This window comes from Hemitrygon akajei, chromosome 28 (genome assembly GCF_048418815.1).
Source record: "Hemitrygon akajei chromosome 28, sHemAka1.3, whole genome shotgun sequence".
Taxonomy (NCBI): domain Eukaryota; kingdom Metazoa; phylum Chordata; class Chondrichthyes; order Myliobatiformes; family Dasyatidae; genus Hemitrygon; species Hemitrygon akajei.
Window position 1 is genome coordinate 2,994,196 of NC_133151.1, and position 16,743 is coordinate 3,010,938.

Below are 16,743 nucleotides of genomic sequence, written 5' to 3' on the forward strand. Positions count from 1 at the left end.
TCTTACGGCTCATGGCGCTGCTGGCGTTTCGGGCGGTGATGAAGGTCCTCCGTCTCTGCGGCGGTCAGGGCTTCCTTCATTGTGTCAGTAGCTTCCTCTCGGTCTTCACTCCTGTCAGTGGAGACTCAGGAATACCGTCGCACTCAGGTGTAGAAGGGTTCTTCATCGCTGTTTCCGTATCAGTTTTGTTTTGCCACTCAGGGATGTTGGCCCTGAGCTGAACCCCCAAACCGGGAGGACCACTCTTAGTCTGACCTCTGCCCTTTGACCTGTTTGGCATGGGTGACCCTACCAAGAGCCAAAGCTTAAAGCCCTGACTGCAGCCAACACAGCTCTCCAGGTTGTTGAGGCACACAAGTCTCCAAACTTAACAACAAGGTTGTGGTCTTTTTGGAGGAAATCAATGTGTTACTTGGTGATAGTTAGTTCAAAATAAATTTACTGTTAAAGTATATATAGGTCACCATCTACAACATCTGAGATTCCCTCCCAATTAGTTGAGTTTCATAATCCTACTCGAAGGAAGTTTGTTTTAAACGTCTGCACTCCATGCCCTGACAGCTGCCCAGGTTGTGGAGCGTGAACCAATCGTGCTGGATCTAACTCTGTTTCACAGGAAGCTAACAAGCTGAAGTCCTGGAGCAACCACAACAACTTTCCCTCAAAACCATATCGACTTCAGGGGTAAATATGTCTCCTCTCTACCCACTCGTCATCAACAACTCGACAGTTGACACCGTTCATCCATTCAGACTGGTAGGCATCTGTATTTTGCAGGACCTTATGTGGGAGAACAGTATTTCCTTCATTCAGAAGAAGGCCCGGCAGAGGACGTACTTCTTGCAGCGGCTGGTAAAACTCCATCTTCCCTAGAACATACTGGTGCAATTCTTTTTTCTTTGTAATTTGTTTTTTATTGAAGTTCATCATCAGGCAAACATTTCCATAAGATATATTTCAGATGACTAGGAGGGCCGAGATGGCCTGTTTCCGTGTTGTGATTGTTATATGGTTATATATTGTACGTATATCATATAGCCACAAATCTCCACATAATATTTATCTGAGGTATACTCTTATAGAAAAGAGAAGAAAGAAAGAACAAGCGAAAGGAGAAAACTATGTACAAGTAGGGAGTGATCTTTTTTTTTTACAACATATTCATTGATTTGTGAGGATAGAATCAGGCCTATGAGGTGTTATGTAGTTAAACTATTTTTCCCAGTATGAATCAAATTGTTCCAACTTATGATTACCAGATACTGTTATCTTCTCCATTTTGGAAATGTCCATTGTAATTTCCATCCATGCATTTAAGGTTGGGCTCTCCTGTGATAACCATTTCCTAGTAAGAGTCTTTTTACCAGCCATACTGGTGCAATTCTACACTGCCATCGTAGAGAGCATCCTCACATCGGACATTACTAGCACGAGAAGATCTGCGATGGTGGAAATCCAAAGAAATACACACAAAATGCTGGAGGAACTCAGCAGGCCAGGCCAGCACCAATGGAAAAAGAGTACAGTCAACGTTTCGGGCCGAAACTCTTCAGCAGGACTGTAGAGTAATAATAAGTACTTTATTGATCCCGAGTGGGAAATTATTTTTTACAGCAGCAACATTTAAAAGCACATCTAGCAATAATAATAAGTACATAATAATAATAATAATAATATGCACAGTGATAATTTACCAATGTGCAATAACAATGTATGAAATAATAAAACAAAGAGACCATTGTACTATGATGTGTGTTCTCCTGTCACACAGCGATGAACTGTTGTATGTGCCTATTGCATTTGGTAGGGAAGGTTCTCCGTAACGATCCTTGTGACACTAGAGCTGAATGAATCAGTTCATAAGGGCGCTGTGCTGCTTATTCAGTAGGTCATGGAGAGGACGTGCCTGATTGTCCATGATGGATAGCAGTTTGTTCAGTGACCTCCTCCCCACCGCTAACTCCGGGTTGTCGCTAAGGACGGATCCAGCCTGTCTGATGAGGGTCTTTAGTCTCTTTGTACCGCCAGCACTGATGCTGCCCCCCCCCCCCACCCCCCGACATGAAGCAGCAAAGGAGACTGCACTCGGGACTACAGACTGGGCCTCCGGCGTTGTGATGTCAGGATTGCTACCCGTGCCATGGGCTAGTGAGGCCAGAGCTAGGAAGATTGCACAGTTTAATACCTGTCTGAGGAGTTGGTGTAAGCAGGAGGACATAACAATCGTTGGGCCCTCTTCCAAAGAAGGCCGGGACCTGTACAGGAGGGACGGTTTGCACCTGAGCTGGAGCGGGAAGGTTTGTTAAATGCTGCTCGGTGGGATTTAAACTAGAGTTGCAGGGGGATGGGGACCAGAGCGCCAGGACAGTTAGCGGAGAGTTTGTGGAGGCGGATGTGGGTAAGACCTCAGACAACGTTACAATCAAAAGATCAAGCATGGCGCAGCTAGTGGCCTGAGCTGTGTATATTTCAGTGCAAGAAGTATCGTGGGGAAGGATGACAGTGCTGAAGATGAGGTAGCTGGTTTACGAACAGAGGCAAGGTGTAGTGAGGGGAGGTTGTTTTTAGTGCAAGATTGCGGTCAGCAGGATGAGTTGCAACGTAAAAGGCGGACAAATCGAAAGGGGTGAATACAGGACTGAAGGTGTTATGTGCGCAGTATGCGGAATAAGGTAGATGAACTTGTGGCACAGTTGCAGATTGGCAGGTATGATGTTGTCGGCATCACTGGATCACGGCTGTAAGAAGATTACAGCGTAACATCCAAGGATACGCATTGTATCGAAAGGACGGGCAGGAAGGCAGAGGGGGTGAAATTGCTCGGTTGGTAAAAAAAAATGAAATCAAATCGTTAGAAAGAGGTGACATTGGGTCGGAAGGTGATGAATCGTTGTGGATAGGGCTAAGGAACTGCAAGGGTTAAAAGACCCTGATGGGAGTTGTATACAGACCACCCCCCCCCAAACAGTAGTAATGATATGGTTGCAAAGTTTGCAACAGTATGGAGATAGGTTGAGAGGCAGTTAGTTTTGAGAAAGTAGAGAGGCTACAGAAGGACTTTTGGAAAAATGGGCAAAAAAGTGGCAAATAGAATACAGTCTCGGGAAGTGTATGGTCACGCACTTTGGCAGAAGAAATGGGAGTAGAATAGTTTCTAAATGGTGAGAAAATACAAAAAACTGAGATGCAAAGGGACTTGGGAGTCCTTGTGCAGGATTCCCTAAAAGTTAATTTACAGGTTGAATCTGTGTTAAGGAAGGCAAATGCAATGTTAGCTTTCATTTCAAGAGGACTAGAATATAGGACTGTTCATAATACTCCCAAGGCAAGGGATGTAATGTTGAGACTTTATAATGCACTGGTGAGGCCTCATTTGAAGTATTATGAACAGTTTTGGGCCCTTTATCGTAGAAAGGATGTGCTGAAACTGGAGAGGGTTCAAAGGAGGTTCACAAAAATGATTCCGGGACTGAAACGCATCTGATGGCTCTGGGCCTGTACTCACTGGAATTCAGAAGAATGAGGGGTGACCTCATTGAAACCTATCGAGTGGTGAAAGGCCTCGATGGAGTGGATGTGGAGAGGAGGTTTCCTCAGGTGACAGAGCCTCAGAATAGAGGGTTGTCCTTTTAGAATGATTATAAGGAATCTCTTAGCCAGAGAGTGATGAGTCTGTGGAATTCTTTGCCACGGGCAGCTGTGGAGGCCAAGTCTTCATGTATATTTAAGGCAGAGGTTGATAGGTTCTTGATTAGTCAGGGGATGAAGGGATACGGGGAGAGAGGGCAGGAGATTGGGACTGAGAGGGAAAATGGATCAGCCATGATGAAATGGCGGAACAGACTCGATGGGCCGAAAGGCCTAATTCTGCTTCAATGTCTTATGGTCTAAACCCAAGCCTAGTCACGGGACAATTTACAACTGCCAACGGCCTACAAACCGGTACATCTTTAGATAGTGGGAGGAAACCAGAGCACCCGGAAGAAACCCACGTGGCCACAAGGAGAACATGCAATCTCCTTACCAATCAGCGGCTGGAATTGAACCCGGGTCATTGGTACTGTAGAGCGTCGTGCTAACCACTACACAACTGTGCCACCCCAAAGTTACTGGACGCAGCCTACCATCTCTGCAGGCCTCGTATAGGTGCAAGACAAAGAAGTGGGCAGGGAGAAGTCATCGTGGGGTGGGGTGGGGGGAGACACCAACCACCCTGCAAAAACTGCCTTTTCTAAAGCAAACACAAGGAAATCTGCAGATGCTGGAAATTCAAGCAACACACACAAAACGCCTGGTGGAACGCAGCTGGCCAGGCAGCATCCATAGGGAGAAGCACTGTCGACGTTTCGGGCCGAGGCCCTTCGTCAGGACTGACTGAAAGGAAAGATAGTAAGAGATTTGAAAGTAGGAGAGGGAGGGGGAAATGTGAAATGATAGGAGAAGACCGGAGGGGGTGGGGATGAAGCTGAGAGCTGGAAAGGTGATCAGCAAAAGGGATACAGAGCTGGAGAAGGGAAAGGATCATGGGACGGGAGGCCGAGGGAGAAAGGGGTAGGGGAGCACCAGAGGGAGATGGAGAACCGGCAGAGTGATGGGCAGAAAGAGGGGGAAAAAAAGGAAGCGGGGGGGAAACTAAATATATTAGGGATGGGATAAGAAGGGGAGGAGGGGCATTTTCTAAAGCTGCTTTCTGGGAAGTGCTGTGGGGCAATTAAAACAAAAACTTCTCACCATTTTAAATGTTTGCTCCCCAAGGCAGTTAATCTGATCAACCATTCTAGTTAGCCATCTCCATGCCCCCCTCTGTTACCTCAGTCACTGCACTGTAAACACTTTAAACTACTTTTTATAATTGTATTTACATTTTAAATACAGGCTGTTCATTATATTCAAATACTTAAATCTCTAACTTCATTTTTTTACATAATTCTTTCTTTGTAATTGATGAATGTTGTTTTCTGTTGCCTGTCACGCCCCGACCAACACGCCACACCAAATTCCTAATACATGTAAATGTATGCAGCAAATAAAGTTGATCCTTGGTCTTTGATGCTTGAATAACATTCACTGGAGCAACATCCTTCAGAGAGGCATGGCAAGAGGCAGTGTCCTAAGATGAGGCTGAGGAAAGATATAGAGCTTTAATGTTTCGAGATCAAAGTTCTAATGCAACATCTGGTGATGCATCCTGTGAAATATTTGTCATCGATAAGCTTGTTCAGCCTGCAAGTGTACATTGTTGAGGATCCCTACCACCCATCCCGCATTCTCTTTGACCCACTACCATCAAGAAGGATGTACAGGAGCATCTGAGCTAGGACTACAGACTGGGTAGCAGTTTTTCCCCTCGGACTCCGAGACTAACGAAAACCCTGCCACCACTGCGGTCTCGTCACTAGGACAGCGATCTGTTTACTGTTTACCTGTGTCATGCACTATGAGTTATACTTTACTGACTTATTTTGCTTTATGTGCTCTGTGTGATATGTGCTTTGAGGGTGCACCGCGGCCCAGAGGAACGTTGCTTCGTTTGGTTGTACGTGTGGCCCCCCCCCCGCTGTTCGATCGTTCGATTATCGGCAACACGCTGTTACGAGAAACTTACATTAGTACCTGTTTTCGCTAACCAAAGAGGATTTTCGCTTTTACGAGAAAAAGACGCCCGCTTTATATGCATGTTTACCCCGAGAAAGACTACCATGACCGTGAAGCCTTGTGCGGGCAGTTGTTTGCGCATGTGTGTACGTGCCGATTTTTTTCCTCCGAATCAATTTTGGCTCGCTGCCTTCCTGAGTTTGATAAGTGAAACTACACCGTACCTACAATATTTCTACTTTATATGGGATGTATATTTATCATATCATTCCTGCTTTTACTATATGTTCATGTTATTTTAGGTTTTATGTGTTATTTGCTTTGATTTGGTAGGTTATTTTTTGGGTCTGGGAACGCTCAAAAGTTTTTCCCCATGTAAATTAATGGTAATTGCTTCTTCGCTTTACGACATTTCGGATTACAAAGTAGGAACGCTCTACCTTCAGATTGCGAGGGAAACCTGTATATACGTACAGTCTGACAACAATAAACTTGAACTCGATCCATTTTGCCAGGGATTAGGTTTGAGAGGGATGCTAACCCCAAGACCTTTGTCTCTGTTTCCAGCCCAAGCCGACCAAAGGACGGATGCGGATTCACTGCCTGGAGAACGTGGACAAGGCCTTGCAGTTCTTGAAGGAGCAGAAGGTGCACCTGGAAAATATGGGGTCGCACGACATCGTAGATGGGAACCATCGCCTCACTCTTGGCCTGATATGGACCATCATTCTTCGGTTCCAGGTACCATTCGTCCCTTGTCTCTCAGCACTTAGAAACTGCTCCGTTTCCGTCTCACAGGGACGCTGCCCGACCTACTGGGCCTTCCGTGCACTTTGCAAATTACTACCCCTCGCGGTCTTTTCCTTCGTTATTTGATCTTGCGCTGTTGAATTCATGCACTTCCACATCGGACTCCATCGGGGAGTTTTTCTTTTTCAATCTTCTTATTAAGTTTCCAATAAACAATATTAATGCTAATACATAGAGATCAGGAATACATTAATAACGGTTAACATGTAGAAACACATATTCCAAGTAACAAACCATGAAAATGATTAACCATTTAATCAGTAATTAACCATGAAAAAGATAATTATAATTATAAAAAAAAGAAGAAAAAACCCAAACTAAAACAAACTAACCTAAAAAAACAAAGATTGGGTTGCCATAATTCATCGGTTAAAATTATGTTTTGTCGTTTAACTTCGCTCCTCTATCCATTAAAAAAATTACTGGACAAAAGGATTCAGAAAGGGTCAACTTACATCATATGAAAATGTTGAATAAATGGCTTCCAAGCTTCTTCAAATTTAACCGAGGGGTCCATAGTGCTGCTCCTAATCTTTTCCAAATTTAAACATGCAATCGTTTGGGAAAACCATTGAAATGTGGTAGGTGGATTGGAATGTTTCCACTTAAATAAAAATCGATCTTCGGGCTATTAATGTCACGAAAGCAATTAAACGACAAGCTGATGAGGATAAATGACTAGGGTCTGTCACTGGTAGTCCAAAGATTGCAGTAATAGGATGAGGTTTTAAATACCATCGGGGAGTTTTGCCCCGCTTAATCTATATATGTCTGCTGGGACCCTCCTGCTCCAGTCTGTGGTATTTTCTGTGCAGCCGAACTCTGCCTAAAGTTAAAAGGCACGGTAAAAGTCGCTTTGCTTTCCGGTTTCTGTCTTGGAAGGGGAGTGAGGTGTTGGCTTATCACCAGGACTGATTCGCTTTCACAATCAGAAGCCCATCAGACAGAGCAGCGGGATGATGCTGTTGTTTTTCATTTTGGAGTGGACGCCAGTTTCTGCAGTCAGTGGCCACTTTAATTAAAAGTCCCTCCTGTACCTAAGAAGTGGCCAGTTGGTGAGTGCATGCCCATGCCCTTCTGCTGCCGTAGCCCGTCAATCTGTTAGGCGTTCAGAGGTGCTCTTCTGCACACCACTGTGGGGATATAGCTCGTGTTTCTCTGTCCACAGACGCTGACTGACCTGCTGAGTGTTGCCAGCACTTCTTTCTGTTCTGTAGCAGAATCCCGGCGGTTTTATTCGACTTTAAAAAAAACTCCTGTTGCCTCAATCTGCAGGATGTAAACGTGCCTTGTGTCTTACAGACACATTCACTGTGTGTGTGTGTGTGTGTGTTTTTCTTCCTACAGATCCAGGACATTAGCGTAGAGACGGAAGACAACAAGGAGAAGAAATCTGCCAAGGATGCACTGCTACTCTGGTGTCAGATGAAAACAGCAGGGTAAGAGCTTGAGAAGCAATAATAAATAATAATAGATCTGCAAAACATTTTGAAAGTGTGGGGAAAATGTTAATGAGAACCAGAAGCGGGTTTAACGTCACCGGCATGTCACGAAATTTATTAACTTTGTGCCAGCGGTGCAATGCGTAAATAAGAAGACATTTTGTTACGAACCCCGTAACTGGGTCACTTACCAGCAAAGATAGAGAGGTCCGTTGAAGTCTGATGGTACTATTTTTAAAAGTCTTTATTTATAAAGGGGCACAAAAATAAGATTAATACATTCAGATAATATACGTCATCAATACTCAATCTAAACGCGTGGGTATAGTACTAATCATCAATAAGAAATAGCTCTATCGTTTGTCTAGGGGATAATGTATTGTCCGATGGAAATATAAAAGTCACTCACTTCCTGCAGGCTTCAGCCTTTGGGGACCGCTGGGTTTGCACTTGTTGGAGAGAGAGAGATTTTGAGAAAAGAACTTGCCCGGGTCTTTTATGAGGCCAATCCGTTGAGTCGGGGGAGTTGGTTCCCCGTTGTTAGTTCAAAGTCATTTTCCATGGTACCAGCCACCGGCTTCCAGGCAAGGGAACCAAACGCACGTGGCTTCCCGCTATTATGGGATCGCTAGCGTCTCTACAGCCCCTCTTTTATCTTGACTCGCAGGGTAGTAGATGTCAATCAGGTTGGGGGTGATGCAATCTCCCTCTCAACCAGCCCACTTTGCCCGAGGGCTTGCACGTAGCACAGTCCCCAATCCACAAATGTGTCTCCAAGAGACAATGGCCGATGTCGCGTGACTTTGCATCGCCGGGGAACGAGGCATTCTGCACGTCTCTCTCCCATTTCCTGGGTCCACTGACCCCACCCACTAGTGCCCTTGCGATTCTCACAAAGGAGGGGGCTGCGGGCATACAGCACAGGAACAGGCCCTTCAGCTCTCAATGCTGAACCAGCTAAGAAGTAAATTTCTTTTCAAATCTTTTTATTATTATTATTATTATCATCCAAAATAACAAGAGTACATCGAAGTAACACTTACAATGTCTCAAAAGGGGGAAAAAAAACAATATTAAGGATTGAAAAATATGGTGACCTTTTTTTTACAACAGATTCATTGATTTGTGACAAAAAAATCAGGCCTATGAGGCATTATGTAGTTAAACCATTTTTCCCCAGTATGAATCAAGATCACTCCCTACTTGTACATAGTTCTTCCCTTTTGCTTGTTTTTTCTCTCGAGATTGGAAGAGAATGAATGGCAACTTGTGCGACACGGACAGCAAGAGTTTGACACGGCAAATGAAAAACGCTTGTCCACAAATACACAAGCACACGCACACACAACCCATTCCATCGGTCACAAAATTATCAGGCAGATTGAGGTTCGGAATCACAGTGAGCTCAGCATGTTTACTAACGTGATGATTTGGGCTTTGCTGCAGTGTGGGCTGTCCAAGGTTCAGGGCTCTTGGTTGGAGTCTTTTCACTTCTGGAAGCTGTCCTTCGTCCTATCGGTGCAAGGGAGCTGGTGTCCATATCTTTCATTATTAGAACACAGAACATAGAAATCTACAGCACATTACAGGCCCTTCGGCCCACAATATTGTGCTGACTATGTAACCTACTCTAGAGACTGCCTAGAGTTTCCGTAGGGCATAGCCCTCTATTTTCCTAAGCTCCATATCTAAGAGGCTCTTAAAAGACCCTATTGTTTCCATCTCCACCAGCAGTGCATTCCACGCACTCACTACTCTCTGTGTGGAAAAACTTACCCCTGACATCCTCTATTTCCAAGCACCTTAAAATGTTCTGATGCCCCTCGTGAAGGGTGGTGAGGCGGAGATAAGTCTCTACCAGAGGAGGTGTAAAGCGTGCCTTCCCTCCACTAGCCTGCAGGTCACCCTTGGGTGAGGTGTAGCACCTGCTAAGCCCCTGCCCCCCCCCTCAGGGTCACAGGAAGCCATGGGGACAGGTAGTGGGGCACAGCACAAGTCCTGGTTACATAACCACTGACACCAGAGAGACGATCTCCGAAGAGTATTGCTAATGGCTGGGTCACCCATCTTGTAAAGACACCGCCCAGAAGAAGGCGATGGCAAACTGTTCCTGTAGAAAAATTTGCCAAGAACAATCATGGTCACGGAAAGACCGTGATCGCCCATGTCATACAACTCGGCACGTAATGATGGTGCCCCAGTGAGATATTTGTTCACGTGCCCTTCCACACCTCAAGTCATATGGAGGCATAAAAAAAGTTATTAATCAGATAATTATTGACCGGGGGAGGCCAGTCGGTCTGTCTATTCAATCACTTTATTCAGAGACTATTCAAATCCTTAATCTCCCTTTGTTTGAAGGTGACCTTGTAGGTTTATGTAAATAAAACGAAGTGAGGCATTTTGTATTTAACCAAACCCATAACACATTTTATTGAACACAACCTGAACACAAAAGCGCGCTAAAAAATTACATAACAATGTCGCCACATCGGACCAGCCTCCTAAAGTGAAACCCCAGCTTTATGTCGGTGGTTGTGAAATATGTAAATTCCTCTCAGTTGCATTGTCCTACAACCTTTTGGAATTTATTGTTTTCAGTTGGCACAAGTGTACTTTTGTCCCACAGTCTCCACTGTACAGTAAAAACTGAGTTGTTTTTTTTTGTGTGGTTTGCAGGTATCCCAATGTCAATGTTCACAACTTCACCACAAGTTGGAGGGATGGATTGGCATTCAATGCAATTGTCCACAAGCACAGGTATGATGTTGTCCTTTGTAACGTCTGCGTCGAATCCTTCACTACGGCATTATTTTGCCACATAAAAACAGGATTCTATAAAGCTATAACCCATCTTATAAAGATTAGCTTTATTTGAGTGGTTCAATTTAATATCAAAGAATGTATACAGTAAACAATCTGAATCCTTACTCTTTGCAGACATTCACAAACCGTGTAAACAGGAACCAGAAAAGGCCCGTAAGAAGAGCAGTGTCATGGGGGGGTTTCAATATGCAGGTGTTGTGATGGAAATGAGAAAGATTCTTTGGGTCTCAAAGGCAAGAGCTCTGGACACACAGTGTTAATAAGGAGTTTATTTACAAGGGGAGAAAAAGCTTGGGAACAACACAAGCGGCTACAATATTCGCACAAACGCACTTAGAATAGACGAGTGTGGGAAAAGTCGGGTCGGCAGTACAATACACGGGAAAACGGTGTGGGGACAGAGTACAGACACAGATACAAGCAAGGGAAAGGTAACTACGATACCCGCCACCCCTTGACCATGGGCAGGCACGGTTCTCTGCTACAGGGACAACAATAAACACTCCCACAACCCTATCCAATGCACGGCTCACCACGTGTCTCCAGCCTGGAGTGAAGCAGGATTAGTCAGGGTGTCAAAGGTTACGGGGAGAAGGCAGGAGAATAGGATTGAGAGGGGCAATAAAATCAGCCACAAACGAATGGCAGTAGGCCTATTTCTACTCCTCTGTCGTACGGTCGAAACTGTAGCAACCGGTGGAAACCCACACGGTCACGGAGAATGACAGATAGCAGCGGAATTGAACCCAGGTCGTTGGCGCTGACTGTGATGCAACCGCATGCTAAAGTTACAGGATATTGATTATAGAATCAAAGAAAAGTACAGCACAGAAGCAGGCCCTTCGGCCCATCTAGTCCATGTTGATCGATTTAAACTGCTCCCGTCGACCTGAACCTGGACCATACCTCTCCATACCAATACCACCCATGTATCTATCCAACAGATTTGTCTTCTGTGCTGTAGTGCTATCGTTTATTTAGAAAATTCACAGAACTTTTTCCATCCCCCCTCTCAAGTTAACCCTTTCTCCTGGTCAGACAGCATCAGTAACGGGAGAAAAGCAGATTGCTTGCTCTGGGTCCATTGGAACTGGAAAAGTGAGGAACATGTTTCAGTTACAGAAAGTAAGGACAGCGGCAGGAGTTGAACCCCCAATCTTCCGATTGTCGCTGCACTAAGCCCTGGGCTGTGGAGGAATGCAGAGGGACGTAGGTTGGCGTCATGTGTAGATCTGAAAGTTTAGAAAAACGTAGGATCTCAAGATTCACAAACGAAGGCAGAGAGTGCAAAAGTTCTGAATGAACTTCTGTTGGTTTGCTGCTAATTTTGTTTCAAGTTGTTTCCTCTCCTTTTCAGGTCCGACCTAATCGACTTTGACAAGCTGAAGAAGTCCAACGCTCACTACAACTTGCAGAATGCTTTCAACGTGGCGGAGCAGCACCTAGGACTCACCAAGCTGCTCGATCCTGAAGGTGCTCTATCACATTTTCGTGGACAGGCAACCCCATCCTAATGTGCACGGTAGGGTTTGCTGGGTGGAGCAGATGCCAGTGGAACGGTGTGGACATTTGAAAGGGCGGTGCATTAGCCCAGAGTGACCTGGTGTGTATTTCAGAGCCAGAGTCCATTTTGTGCATATGCCCTTTCAAATTTCCACATCTGTTGCATCTGTTCAACCCAGTATATTAAATAAGTAGTCCAAAAACAGAAATAAAGAAAGTAGTGAGGTGGTGTTCATGGGTTCAATGTCCATTCAGAAATCAGATAGTAGAGGGGAAGAAGCTGTTCCTGAATCACTGAGTGTGTGCCTTCAGGCTCCTGTACCTCCTCCCTGATGGCAGAGGGGAAGAAGCTGTTCCTGAATCGTTGAGTGTGTGCCTTCAGGCTCCTGTACCACCTCCCTGATGGCAGAGGGGAAGAAGCTGTTCCTGAATCGCTGAGTGTGTGCCTTCAGGCTCCTGTAACTCCTCCCTGATGGCAGAGGGGAAGAAGCTGTTCCTGAATCGTTGAGTGTGTGCCTTCAGGCTCCTGTACCACCTCCCTGATGGCAGAGGGGAAGAAGCTGTTCCTGAATCGCTGAGTGTGTGCCTTCAGGCTCCTGTAACTCCTCCCTGATGGCAGAGGGGAAGAAGCTGTTCCTGAATCGTTGAGTGTGTGCCTTCAGGCTCCTGTACCCCCTCCCTGATGGCAGAGGGGAAGAAGCTGTTCCTGAATCGCTGAGTGTGTGCCTTCAGGCTCCTGTACCACCTCCCTGATGGCAGAGGGGAAGAAGCTGTTCCTGAATCGCTGAGTGTGTGTCTTCAGGCTCCTGTACCTCCTCCCTGATGGCAGAGGGGAAGAAGCTGTTCCTGAATCGCTGAGTGTGTGCCTTCAGGCTCCTGTACCTCCTTCCTGATGGTAGCAATGAGAAGAGGGCATGTCCTGGGTGACGGGGGTCCTTAATGATGGACGCCGCCTTTTTGAAGATGCCTTGGATACTCGAGGCCGGTGCCCACAATGGCATTGACTAATTTTACAACTCTCTGCAGCTTACTTTACCGTTAATAGAAGAGTGGCTGGAGTAATGGGCTTATTCCATTCGTTGCTAGGGATCCAAGGTGTCGACGAAAAAGGGGAACTGATAATCAGAGGCTTGAGTCTCCTCCAAAAATGTCATTATTTCCACAGAGAGACTCAGCATGTTCCCTGTCACGTGGTAGTTACCAGCCTTCCCTCAGCTTCCATTATCTCTTTCTCAGCACCTTGACTGTAAAGCTCCCATTCTTAACTTCAGATCCATTTGTGGCAACGAGCTGCCCCCTCCGAGTTCAGCCTTTCCAAGATGCCTGTGCTCCAGTTTCAGCCTGGCATATCCCCCATTGTCCACTTAACCACAACTGACTTACCTAGGCCCCAAGTTCAGGGGTTCCCTCTCTAATTTGCTCCTTTTTTCACAATCATTATCAGGTTTAATATCACCGGCATATGTCGTGAGATTAGTTGTCTTTGTGGCAGCAGTACGTTGCAAAACGTGATGATAGAGAGAAAACCTTGAATTACAAGAAGTATTTATATAAAATAGTTAAATTAAATACTTCTTTAAAAATAGTAGTGAGATGGTGTTTATGAGTTCAATGTCCGTTCAGAAATCAGATGGAAGATGCTCCTTAAAAATTATATACTTTGTTTATAAATGCGAGGAGTTTGAGGCCGAGGGGATCGTGCATTGGGTTTCATTGGACGATGCACTGCGATTGCTGAACTCATAATGGGTTCTTCCCTTCCCCGCTCCAGATGTCAGCGTGGACCAGCCTGATGAAAAATCCATCATCACTTACGTCGCCACGTACTATCACTACTTCTCCAAGATGAAGGCACTGGCTGTGGAGGGGAAGCGCATTGGGAAGGTATGAGAACAATTTCAATTCCGCTTCCCGTTCCCATTTCCCCGCGTCGGTCCACGGCCTCCTCTACCGCCGCGATGAGGCCACACTCAGGTTGGAGGAGCAACACCTTGTATTCTGTCTGGGTAGTCTCCAAACTGATGGTATGACATCAATTCCTCAAACTTCCAGTCCCCCCCTCACTATTTCTCATTCTTGTTTACCTTTCACACCTCTCCTCACCTGCCCATCTGTTGCTCCTCCCCCTTCCCTTTCTACCATGGCCTTCTGTCCTCTCCTATCAGATTCCCTCTTCTCCCGCCCTTTATCCCTTTCACCAATCGACATCCCAACTCTTTACCTCACTCCCTCCCCCTCTCCCAGTTCCACCTATCACCTGCCACCTTGTACTTCTTCCTCCCCTCCCCCCACCTCCTCACTCCCACTTCTTCCCCCTTCCTTTTCCAGTCCCAGTGAAGGACCTCGGCCCGAAACGTCGACTGCTTATTCCCACCCTCAGATGCTGCCCGACCTGCCGAGCTCCTCCAGCCCACTGTGTGTATCGCTCTGGATTTCCAACATCTGCATCACCTCCTTGTGACCATGAGAGTAATTCTGCTGGTAAATTCCAAACAGTACCAGTAAAAACAAACTTAGCAGTTGGCTGCACCGTTGCCTGCTGAGGTCGACCTTGATTATTATTTGTCTGTCCCCCACCCCCCCCCCCCCCCGAACATTCTTGCTCTCTGTGTTACTGGTGTCCCTGGTGCAGTTATTCTTCTCAAAATGACGCTAATCAATGAGTTGTTCGGGGCAGAGGCATCGTAATTGCTCTCCTTTGTTGCGGGTGTACTCTGACCATCAATCCAAACCGGAATCTTGTGTTTAACGTTCCCCTTGTAGCTCGGGAAACGCAAAAACAATCGCAGCACCGCGAGTGACTCAAATCAGTTAATGAGCGGTGAACTGGGATTTCTGCTGTGTGGCTTTTTATCCCTGCCATGTGCCCAGAATCGTTATTATTTGTTGTCGGTGTTCGTCAAGGTAGTGTAGTGGTTAACGCAATGCTCTACGGTGCCAGCAACCGGAAGATCGGGGTTCAAGGTTAGAATGATTGAATAGGTCAGGACTTTATTCCTTGGAATCAGAGTCACCGGCATGTGTCGTGAAATTTTGTTAACTTCGTGACAGCAGCACGATACAATGCATGATAAATATGGAAAAAGAACTGAGTTATTGTAAGTATCCGCATGTATATTCAATAGATAAAGTAAGTGGTGTAAAAACAGAAATAAAAAAAGCAGTGAGGTAGTGTTCGTGGGTTCAGTGTCCGTTCAGAAATCGGATGGCAGAGGGGAAGAAGGTGTTCCTGAATCGTTGAGTGTGTGCCTTCAGGCTCCTGTACCCCCTCCCTGATGGCAGAGGGGAAGAAGCTGTTCCTGAATCGTTGAGTGTGTGTCTTCAGGCTCCTGTACCTCCTCCCTGATGGCAGAGGGGAAGAAGCTGTTCCTGAATCGTTGAGTGTGTGCCTTCAGGCTCCTGTACCTCCTCCCTGATGGTAGCAATGAGAAGAGGGCATGTCCTGCGTGATGGGGGTCCTTAACGATGGACGCTGCCTTTCTGAGGCACTGCTCCTTGAAGATGTCCTTTGACACTACGGAGTCTGGTGCCCGTATTGGAGCTGACTGAGTTTACAATTCTCACGAGGAAATCTGCAGATGTTGGAATTCAAGCAACACACACAAAATGCTGGTGGAACTCAGCAGGCCAGGCAGCACCTATAGGGAGATGCACTGTTGACGTTTTGGGCCGAGACTCTTCGTCAGGACTAACTGAAAGGAAAGATAGTAAGAGATTTGAAAGTAGGAGGGGGAGGGGGAAATGCCAAATGATAGGAGAAGGCTGAGTGCCGGAAAGGTGATTGGCAAAAAGGACACAGAGCTGGAGAAGAGAAAGGATCATGGGACGGGAGGCCTAGGGAGAAAGAAAGGGGGAGGGGGAAGCACTAGAGGGAGATGGAGAACAGGCAGAGTGATGGACAGAGAGAGACAAAAAAGGAGGGGGGGGAAATAAATAAATCAGGGATGGAGTAAGAAGGGGAGGAGGGGCATTAACAGAAGTTAGAGAAGTCAATGTTCATGCCGTCAGGTTGGAGGCTACCCAGCCGGTAACCTGAGTGTGGCTTCATCTTGACAGTAGAGGAGGCCATGGATAGACATATCAGAATGGGAATGGGATGTGGAATTAAAATGTGTGGCCACTGGGAGATCCTGCTTTCTCTTTCTTTTTCATCCCACCCCCTCCGGTCTTCTCCTATCATTTTACATTTACCCCTCCCCCCACTACTTTCAAATCTCTTAGTATCTTTCCTTTCAGTTAGTCCTGACGAAGAGTCTCGGCCCGAAACGTCGACAGTGCTTCTCCTTATAGATGCTGCCTGACCTGCTGTGTTCCACCAGCATTTTGTGTGTGCTGCTTGAATTTCCAGCATCTGCAGATTTCCTCGTGTTTACTAGAATGTTACCTGAGTTTCAGCACCTAAGTTGCCGAGAAAGGTTGAACAAGTTAGGTCTTTATTCTTTGGAGCGTAGAAGGCTGAGGGGGGACTTGATTGAGGTATTTAAAATTATGAGGGGGATAGATAGAGTTGACGTGGATAGGCTTTTTCCATTGAGATTAGGGGAGATTCAAACAAGAGGACATGAGT

At 46.0% G+C, this 16,743-nt stretch overlaps 1 protein-coding gene across 4 annotated transcripts in view; it reads left to right on the forward strand.

The window, feature by feature from the left end:
- Nucleotides 1-16,743, forward strand: part of LOC140717621 (spectrin beta chain, non-erythrocytic 1-like) — a 448,197-nt gene that overhangs the window by 292,637 nt on the left and 138,817 nt on the right. For all 4 annotated transcript variants that reach the window (XM_073031202.1, XM_073031201.1, XM_073031203.1 and 1 more), the window contains exons 4-8: nucleotides 6,163-6,336; nucleotides 7,753-7,844; nucleotides 10,527-10,607; nucleotides 12,031-12,146; nucleotides 13,948-14,060. In XM_073031202.1, coding sequence (XP_072887303.1) covers nucleotides 6,163-6,336; nucleotides 7,753-7,844; nucleotides 10,527-10,607; nucleotides 12,031-12,146; nucleotides 13,948-14,060 — 576 coding nt within the window. The remainder of the gene's footprint in view (nucleotides 1-6,162; nucleotides 6,337-7,752; nucleotides 7,845-10,526; nucleotides 10,608-12,030; nucleotides 12,147-13,947; nucleotides 14,061-16,743) is intronic.